The sequence below is a fragment of the Cyprinodon variegatus genome, unplaced genomic scaffold (genome assembly GCF_000732505.1).
Source record: "Cyprinodon variegatus isolate N-32 unplaced genomic scaffold, C_variegatus-1.0 Scaffold24, whole genome shotgun sequence".
In the NCBI taxonomy this organism is placed as follows: Eukaryota; Metazoa; Chordata; class Actinopteri; order Cyprinodontiformes; family Cyprinodontidae; genus Cyprinodon; species Cyprinodon variegatus.
The window spans coordinates 1,969,805-1,979,473 of NW_015150477.1; the positions used below are offsets into that span (position 1 = coordinate 1,969,805).

At 45.8% G+C, this 9,669-nt stretch overlaps 1 protein-coding gene across 2 annotated transcripts; it reads left to right on the forward strand.

The window, feature by feature from the left end:
* The first annotated feature begins 204 nt into the window (after positions 1 to 204).
* LOC107096544 (proline-rich transmembrane protein 2-like) lies at positions 205 to 9,288 on the forward strand. 2 transcript variants are annotated; one of them, XM_015393259.1, is made up of 5 exons: positions 205 to 506; positions 3,976 to 4,265; positions 5,961 to 6,250; positions 6,328 to 6,460; positions 6,553 to 9,288. In XM_015393259.1, the coding sequence occupies exons 2-5, from the start codon at positions 4,028 to 4,030 to the stop codon at positions 6,567 to 6,569; spliced, it is 678 nt and encodes a 225-aa protein (XP_015248745.1). In that variant the 5' UTR covers positions 205 to 506; positions 3,976 to 4,027; the 3' UTR covers positions 6,570 to 9,288. The 2 variants fall into 2 exon arrangements, with proteins under 2 accessions (XP_015248745.1, XP_015248737.1); XM_015393251.1 differs by having other exon boundaries at positions 205 to 396.
* The last annotated feature ends 381 nt before the right edge of the window (positions 9,289 to 9,669 follow it).

The following is a 9,669-nucleotide window of genomic DNA, read 5'->3' on the forward strand; positions in this document are numbered from 1 at the left end:
AATTTTTTTCATTCGGCGCGCCATAGCCATGAGAGCCTGGGCATCCCACAGAGGAGCAGCTGGAGATCAGGTCCACCAAAGCAGAGGCAGCATACGTGCATTCACCGAGCAGGCTTTTATTTTGAAAGCTCCTCTCATGATGTCTGTGTACTAACCTGCTCCTGCACACACACACACACACACACACACACACTCCCACCTCCTGCTGCTGAAGGAGAAGCTGCTGCAGCGACTGTGCTGCAGCAGAAGCGACTGCCTGGCTGCTGCGAGCTGAAAGCATCTCCATCTTCTCCACCTTCTTCTCTCACATCGGTTTGACGTTCAGGCAGGACCTCCTGGACCTGCTGCAGACCCACACTGAGCCTCAGCCTGCTGCTGGCCATGGACTGAAACCAGGTGAGCTCCTCCTGAGGCGAGGAAGGCAGTTCGGTGTGGGACCTGCTGCTGCTGTGTCCTGAGTGGGTGTGTCACGGCGTCCTTCCCTTTGTCTCTCTGCGATGCTCATGGTGGGTTCTGCTGGAGCTCAGCTGCTCTCCTCGGTTCCTCTCAGGCTTCATTTCCAGGTTCCTGGACCTGCAGCTCATCTGGAGGAAGGCTTCTAGAAAATGCTGGAAGCAGCCAGAGGTCTGGCGTCTGTCCCAGAGGAGACAGAGATGGAAGCTGATGTCTGGGTTCGGTTCCGATCCGATAAAAGATCCAGTTCTGGAGCAGGAATCACTCAGACCAGCTTCCATCTACTGGACCTGATGGGATGATCAGAACCGCAGGGAGACAAATTAACTCAATGTGTCACATTTAAAGCTTTTTCATTATTATTAATTTTATTTTAGTGTTTGTTATTTAAATTTTCCTTTTATTTCTATTGTTCACTCAGAAATAGAAACGTTTTCTACTTTTATTTAAATAATTACAGAAATTAGGATCCAATTTCTCAGAAAATTATTTTTATTTATTAAAACTTTCAAATCAAAAGTTACAAACTGTGATTTTAGTTTTATTTTGAATTGTCTTCAGATTTGATAAAAAGTGTGAAAAGTTTATAGTAAGACTGGACCTGATCCTGGTCCTCCATCAGAACCTGAAACCGGGTCGGGTTGAAATTCTGTTGGATCAGAACAAACCAAACGGATTCTGTTTACATGGGAGGAACCAGAAGTAAAGATCGGACCTTCTCTGAACAAACCAGTCCCAGTGCTGTTCTGGTTCTTCACTGGGTCTCCGTCTGAATCGACCAATCAGAGCAGCACATTATCGCTTCCTGCTCTTAAGCTCCACCCATTTTTTGGGGAAAAGGGGAGGGGGACAAACATCAGTTCCTTTTCTCAGGCCTGGATCCGATTTTAATCCAGAACCTTCTCTGGAGACCAGATGTGCATCAGAACCGCAGGGTCCAGGAAAATGTTCCTGATCCAGACGGTGAAACCGGGCCGTTTGGTTCTGAGGGACCAGAACCTCTGAAATCCAGTGAGCAGAAGGACGTCAGCTGCAGGAGAACCTTCTGATGATGTCACAGATGACCCCTGAGTTCCGGTTCTGATCCAGGATCAGCAGGTATGACTCCTTTGGAGCAACTATTGTTCAGAACATGAACGGGTCGGTGAAGAACCACATCTGGACCGGGCCTCAGCAGCAGCGCAAAGCTGGTACTGGACCGCCTGGACCCGGATTCCAGGCAGACCCGATCAGCCCGGATCTGGATCAGGTTGCATCCTTGACCCGATAAGGATTTTATCTCCTCCATCAGAACCTTCCACCGACAGAACATCCCTTTGGGTCGGGTTCCAGAACCCTGAGCCTCCATCTGGTTCTGGTGGGCCTTCATGTCACCAGAGAGGATCGATGCAGGAGGCTGGGAATCAAACTCTGATCCGATTCATCGGAACCAAACAGAACCGGCACTGCTGCTGCAGAGCTAAAACCATCGGCTGGACTTCATGTTTGCCTCCTCGGTGGTTCTGACGGGTCCGATCTGTTAATCCTCGGACTGAAGCAGGAACAGCAGGTTAATTGCTCTGGGAGTCCTCGGTTCTGTCAGCGTGGAAAACATCATCATTCAAGCTTCCAGAATGTTCTGACCCAGAAGTTATCTGTTAGGTTTGAAGCAGAACCAATAAAGTTCTGAGTTCTACTGATTAAAGTCCAGTTCTCCATCTGAGAGCCGTCAAAGGTTCTATTGAAAGTGGACCTACAGGTTCTGGTAGTTAGCTGATGGTTCTGAGAGAATCGGGGGAGGGGTTCTGCTCCCTAGCGGTCAGTGAGTTTATGGACGGTTCTGAAGAGTCCAGATGGGTCAGAATGATGCATGAAACCGGGCCTCAGATGAGGTCCGATGAACATTTAAAGGGCCTCCTAAATCCTGCAGGTGTTAAGAACCAGACGGGTCCAACACATCTGAAGCTGCTGAGGATCAGAACCGATATCGGTGAAGATCCAGGTCAGGATCCAGGTCAGGATCCAGGTCAGGATCCAGCTTGGAAAAGTCCAGTCTAGGCTGCTGGATGTGAAGTTTTCATCTCAGAGGCTCCTTCAGCTCTAACTGGTGAGGAGCAGAGAGGTTCATATCCTGAAGCTCCTTTGATCCGTCCCACTGGGTGGGCCATGAAGGTCACATGGTGCTTTCAATGGTCATGGTTATTTCAATGAAATAAGGATTCAAACAGACCCAGACATAGCTGGGTTATAGAAAGCAGAGCCGTGTTACCGGATTGCGTAAGAGTGAAACTCAGAGCTGAGGCAGGATCAATGCGAAGCCGTTTACTAACAACGCTCCGATCATTTTAACGTTATTTTATCACAATGTCTAAGGCCGAAAAAAATAATACAGCTCAGAAAAGACACTGGGGCTTATTTTAGCTCTAAAAGCAGCAGTTTCACTGTTTTTTATAGATTTCTATTTTATTTTAGGTTTATAAATGTTACATTTTGTTATATACACTGATTGTGAAAGAAAAGTGGAAAATACTTGCTTTATAAATGTTTGTGGCCATAAAAATGCTTCAGTGTTATTCTGTGGGTCAAATAGTTGAGTAAAAGCATTTAGCAAAACTTAAAAACATAAAAAAATATAAAAAAGTTCAAACCCCTGCAGCTCTGGAACTGTCGTAGATAGAAGTCTGACATTTTCTGCAGTTTTGGTCGACATGATGTAATAAAATGAGACCTGCCTTTTCTCATGCATGTCTTTATTACTGCTGTTCAAAAAAGATTTTCAAGAATAAAAAAACTTTGAGTCATGATGCAGCTTGGGCTGAGCTTTACTCACCCAATGTTCTAGTTTTTAAATGATGTATCACAGGTAATTTGGGTTTACAGTTCCTCAGTTATTCGTTTTTCCACCTGGTTATGCAAACAGGCGAGGATTAGTTCAAATTAGGTGGATGTTAGTTAAAGCCACTTGACTTCCTCTTCACAGCATTCCCACTTCATCCTTTCTCAACATTATATTCCCTATCTTCCATTTTTAATAAAATAAGCAGGTCTTTGCCGTGCTCCTTCTCTGTCTGGATCTTATGAGCGAATCCGGCAGCGACCCGATGTCGCCAACTTTTTCAAAATCAGACCATTAACCTCCCTGCATTCACCATCAGCTTCACTCCGCTTTGCTTCGCTCTAGATCTGCACTCTACTCAGAGATACCGGGAATCTTTTGCTGCAGCTGCGAAATTCGCGTTTGGTGTGAAGATACTTTAAGGACGCCGACCAGTCAGGGAAAAAAATCTTGACGGACACACCTAAAAAAAACCAGAATTAGTTTAGAAAAACAATTGAAAGACAGAAAAAAGGACATTTTTACTCCTCCTCCTCTGAAGAGTATTAAGGACATACAGACTTCCATAAACACATGAACCATAAAGCTTCTCTGTTTGCTGTTTTGATTAAACTTCGGTCTGTCTGATCGGGTGTTGATATATTTGTTGTTTTCTTAGGTGCTGCCATTAAAGCCAGATGACTGATTCCATCTTGAATTCTTTCCAGAACGAGCCTTGCCTTCAGCCTGTCCTCACCAGACCCCCGTTTGACCAGCCCAATGGCCACCAGTCCCAGTGGTCCCCCACAATCCAGCTCCATGGAGGAGACCCATCAGGAGGAGCAGCCAACGAGCAAACAGCCAGACAAAGAGGCTTTCCCGCCTGCTGCAACTCCTCAAGCATCCAGCGAGGAGCAGCAAACAGCTACGGCAACTACAGAAGCCCCAGAGGTCAGACAGATAGAAAAAGAAAAATCAATCGACCACCTGACGGTGATCAGTGAGAGCACAGAGACCAGTAAGTCCTCCTCTGGTCCACAGAAACATTTGATTAGTAACGAGTAAAGAAGCTCCGCTGAAAAGGAAACCTCAGATTGATTCACTTTGCTGGTCTGACTTTTCAGCAATTAGTCCGTCTGTTTGAAGGATTGCCATCGATTCCAGACTGCAGCTCTTTATTAAGAAGAGCTGTTGTTCATGTGATGTTATTCTAATGGCTTTCTGTTTAACGCCACACATGAACAAGGAATCTGAAAAACATGCATATATTAGGAACGTAAGCAATTCCCGTTTTGATTTGTCTTGGCAACTTTCAAATAGGAGTCTGAAATATTCACTGCATGCCATGAAATTTAATTACTCTCCATCTTAATCAAACCCCTATCAGATGTTTAACCGTTCATATGATATTTTTTTTTAGTCTATTTGGGGGCTTGTCCGGGATCCTGAGAATGTAAATTATACAATTTAGGGAACATCAAAGATTTTATCCACTGAAGGACAGAATCAATCAATATTTTTTTTTGCAAGCTGCCCTCAGACAGGATTGGATGTGATGCAGATCAATTAATTGAATTGTTTTAATATTCTCATGTAAATTATTGTGACTGCTTTTCTAACAGGGTTATTAGTGTCATTGTCCATCAAATCTGTCAAAACATTAAAAATTTGTTACTTCTTTTCTTACCTTCAAATAAGTGTCTGAAACATGTTCACTGCATGTTATCTAGCTTAAAGAATTAACCATAAAATGTTTACACTTTACAAATAAACTCATTTTAAATATATTTTGGGGGGTTGTCCGGGATCCTGAAAACTTGAATTATACATGTTCGGACAAGAACAGGAACCAATGATAGCAGAGACTGACTCTAAAGGCTGGACAACAGAATGATAAAGGGACCGTCGTTTGAGTCCAGGACTATTTAATAAATTTATTTTTTAAATCATTCAGTGAAAAATTACGTCTGACATTCATTGGTTTCATTTTCAAAGAATTTCTATGCATTTTTGCTTTTGTCAGATTTAGGTATTTCTGTAATCATTGAGTGTTTTTCTTTCATTTAACAATAGAGAGCAACTATTTTGTGTAGAAAACAGCATAAATATAATCTAGATCATTAATATCTACTTTTTCCTGCATCTAGTCAAAAAGAAAAACATGGAAGAGCTCCAGTGACAGGCATCCACCATCCTCCAGGTTACCATGGAAACTAGCATTAACTATGCAGAGGAGTTAGAGGGAGCTGCACAGCAGGAGGAAGCAGTGAATTTAAAACCTTTTTATTCGGTTCTATCAGAATAAACTATGAAGGAGGGACATGATTCCTGCAAAAAGTCCCACTGCTTCTCCAGGGGACTGTTTGTTTACATTAGCATTTCACGAGATAAAAAAAATAAAGTCTTAAGCATGCTGCGGTGGTGCAGTGGTTAGCGTGCACGACCGAGGTACAGAGGCCTTAGTCCTCGACGTGGCCAGCCCACGTTCCATTCCATCCTTTGCTGCATGTCCCCCCCTGTGCCCCCCATTCAGAGTAAAAATGATGAGCCAATAGTGCCATAAAAAAGAATGTATAGAAATTGCAATCCTGACTTCATCGGTTTCCTGTCAAAGTCTTGTTCTTTGGTCAAAACTACATCAAATCCTGAAAATTTGAGATTAGCCTTTAATGCTAACTGGTTTTTATTTTCTCTCATCATTTCTTACTTCCAGGTAACGGCGTCACTCCTGTGAGGAGTAAAGCGTCCCCCGTAGTGTCCTCTGTGTCGCCCAAGTTTCACGTTAAACCAGGCAGCCATCTTAATGGCCGGCCCAGCTTGGGCAGCCGGTCCGGCTCGTTGGCGATGGGCTCCCCGAGGCCCTCGCTGACGCGCCAGCCCAGTGCCATCACAGAGGTCACTGGGAACGGATCCAAACCCAGGGACTACCTGTTCTTCGCCATCCTGTCCTGTTTCTGCCCCCTGGTGCCAATTAACATCGTAGCGCTCACCTTCTCCTTGATGGTACGTCGTCCAACCCTTTCCTGGATCAAAGGAATATCTGGTCATCACCTCCATAATGTTTTCCTGTTCTCCTTCAGTCTAGGAACAGCCTGCAACAGGGCAATGTGGACGGAGCTCGCCGTTTGGGTCGCAATGCCTTGGTGCTGTCGGTTGTCTCCATTTTAGGAGGGATTGCTATCATTACTGCAGCAATTGCCTTCAACTGGGGACGTAAGTATGAACGGACGTTTAATGGCCTGAAACACAGGAGCCAAAGGAGTTTCTGCAAACATCACTGCCAGCTCTCCTCTCTCTGTCTGCAGGGATTTTGAAATCCTGATCCGATGTTTCTGCACAGAGAGTCGATGATCAGAACCACATCCAAACACGGCACGGTTCGCCCCCCCGTCTCTGAAGCACCATCATTTCCACCCATCGCCACCGGATGGAAACACCGCCGTTCTTCTCTTCCCGTCTCTTTTATTTCTGCACGACATTGAGCATGATCTGCCTGACGCTCTACCTCCAACAGAAGCAGCCGCCTCTGTCCCAACGCACCGCCTGACAGGAGCAGGGCGACGGATGGCTGCTTACTGACTGGTTTCTCTCCCGTCATGAAATCAGGCGTCTCTCTTTGGAAACGATACATTATTCAGACGGTGAAAGAAGGAGGCCGGTGGATTTCACGCTCTGATGCCAAAAAACAACAATCTGGGAGACGAAGCTGCTATGAAACTTTTACTGTGAAGCAAAAACTGACAAACATAACTGGATTAGTCAGAAGGTCACTGGAGGTCACAGGTTCTTTATTTCTCACCTTTCTCTGAACCAACTATCCGGTTTGCTTCTTGCGTTTTGGCTCCGGTTGGTTACTAGAACAAGGTCAGTCAGACGCCATGTTGAATTGGACGGTCCTCTGGGTGTTCAGTCGGTCACATCATCAGAACTCAGGTAATCCATGTGAAGCTAATTTTACACCCTGCTAATTCAACGTTTCTTATGAGCGGACACCCGGGTAGGACAAAATGGACGTCTCCCCTCAGACTTAGGGAGGAGTTAGAGTCAAGGTGTTGCTCTGGTCTTTGGTGAGGAAGAAGGACTGAAAGCTGAAGCTCTAGATGAACCGCTCATCCGCGGTCCGGATAGACGGACCTTAGATGGAAGAACTAATCATGGATCTATGAGCTGATATTTGCTTCTTCTGCAGAGTGGCTGGACTCTGACTGAGGGATAAGGAGAGGAGCTCCACCATCCTCCTGGAGGAGCTCCTCCTCTAAAGCATTGACTCCTCCCTCTGGGGCCACATCCCACAGAGGCAGACCCAGAACTCTGTAGATCCCAGGATCTCCTTTGGATCCTGGGAAGGAACTGGACACACTAGATCTGTTGCGTCTTGCAGAGCAGAAAGATTCAGGTTATCATCAACATTCAGCTGGAACATCTCCTACCTGATGGCCTCCAGCCCTGATAAAGCATCCCTCTAAAGTGACTCTGAGTCCAAATTTAGCACCATAACATGACAGAAAATCAATTTTTCTCCTTAGATTTGACTCAAACTAAATGAATGTCTAATCATCTGCTATGATGAGGAAACTCTGACTGATTAAGGTCTACATTCATCTCCTTCCAGTGATGCTTCTGGTTTCAAACCCTCAGCTTTGTCTTCTGAGCCGGATGTTTGCAGTCAGCTGCAGTAGCGACTGATCCCAGGTCAGCCTCACATTCAGCCATATTTAATGAATCTGTCTGACCGCAGCGTCTTTGCTTACTGGGCCTGCAGTGATGGCTCAGATGATTCTATTCATTAGGGAGCTAAGGTTACGTCTACTCTGCATCTCTGGGTGTTTCTGGCTCTGATCGTGGATCCGTTGCTCCTCCTGATTTCTCTGATCTGCTTTCCTGAGTTTAGCTTCGTTTCGCCTCAGAAGCAGTCGACTCTTTTTTCCTCTCCCTGCAGGAAGCTTTCCGCACCGAGCTGCTTCCAGCGGGAGAACCGCAGGTTCACCATGAAGACGTGTCCGTTTGGGTCTGAACCACAACTTATTACCAACAGTCATATAAGTTCATACTTATATCACATCAGCAGCGACCTGTCAGCTGAATGTTAGGACATCAGGAAGGTTCTGTGTCGTGTGTGGGATCCCTGTTAGAGCTACCAGGCTTTTAGGTGTAAAAGGTCTTTCCTTTTCACCCCTTCTGCTTCATGTAGAACTGCTTCCAGTTTGCACAATGAACTCACACCTGGCTGGACAGGTAGCTGCACGAAGGATTTATAGCCCCACAGTGAATGAAATGTCTGTGATGATGCTGCAGCCCTGCAGGGCTTCTGGTGCCAAACTCTGAAATCAAACCTGGTTATTTAGTAATTGGAAATAAGGAGCATTTTCAGTGGCTTCATGGTGTTCCGGAACATTGACCTCTGTGCATGCTAATTAACTCTTTGGAATGAACCCAGATGAACTGAGCTGTACCAGAACCAGAATCTCCAATAACCTGTGCATGTTTACATCCTTTACATATGACGGTACTTTCACTCAGCAGCACGGCTGCCTGAGAAACACTGTAAATAGATGAAAGTTCTCCTCGTCCTCGCTGTGGTTCTGTGTGGCAGGTTTTGGCAGCGATGGTTGAGCTCAGGTTGTCCTGTTCAACACTGAAACAACACGATGGCCTCTTCGCCGCCAGAGGAAGGAAAAAAACAGGTTTTCTAGACATATTTCGGTGAAGGGTGTCTGGATTGGGTCCCGGTTCCTTTGTTCCTTTTGGTTCCTGAAGTCCACCATAAAAACCTACTGTTTTGTTCCCTTAGAACCTGCGACCATTAGCAGGAAAGAGCCAATCCTCATGGCTCTTGATGTTCTCTAGGAACCCTTCTCTGGTCATAGCCACTATGGGTATCTGTGATTCCAGTATAGGTCTCTATCGCCCCATTTCCACTCCCCTCTGAAACCGATCCTTGCCGAGCTTGGTTCCTTATGTCCGTTTACGCACCACGCTAGCACGGTTCCTCGCCTCCTAGTGGCGATCTACGGTACTACTGCTCTCTAGAGGGAAACAAGCGAACCAACATGGCGGCGCCCGTAACATTCAGGAAGTTTGCAGAGAGTCAGGCGAAGAAGGCAGCCTTTGGTGAAATTACTTGACAGAGTCGGTTTTTGGGAAGTGGATACGACAAACGATCGTCTAATCAGAGCTTCCAGACGCAGGAAACAATGACAGACGTTGAGGTTAATCACACTGCTGAGCTGAATCATCACTGGAAATCGTGCGGCGTGGTAGGGAAGCTAGGATCTTTAGGAATGATTACGGAGGCTGACTGTAAGGAGATGAGGCGGTCTGCTCGTTGAGAACCGAGCCAGTTGTGTCCGGTCCGGTTCAGTTCTCCGTACCGTTTAGACTCAACAGTTGTCTTGGTTACCGTGTCTAAAGGGTATTGTAAA

Bases quoted from the DNA above. Each gene is read 5' to 3' on its own strand.
- LOC107096544 (XM_015393259.1), top strand. From the start codon at position 4,028: ATGGCCACCAGTCCCAGTGGTCCCCCACAATCCAGCTCCATGGAGGAG. The intron at 4,266-5,960 runs GTAAGTCCTCCT...TCTTACTTCCAG, and splicing joins CAGTGAGAGCACAGAGACCA to GTAACGGCGTCACTCCTGTG. The intron at 6,251-6,327 runs GTACGTCGTCCA...GTTCTCCTTCAG, and splicing joins CGCTCACCTTCTCCTTGATG to TCTAGGAACAGCCTGCAACA.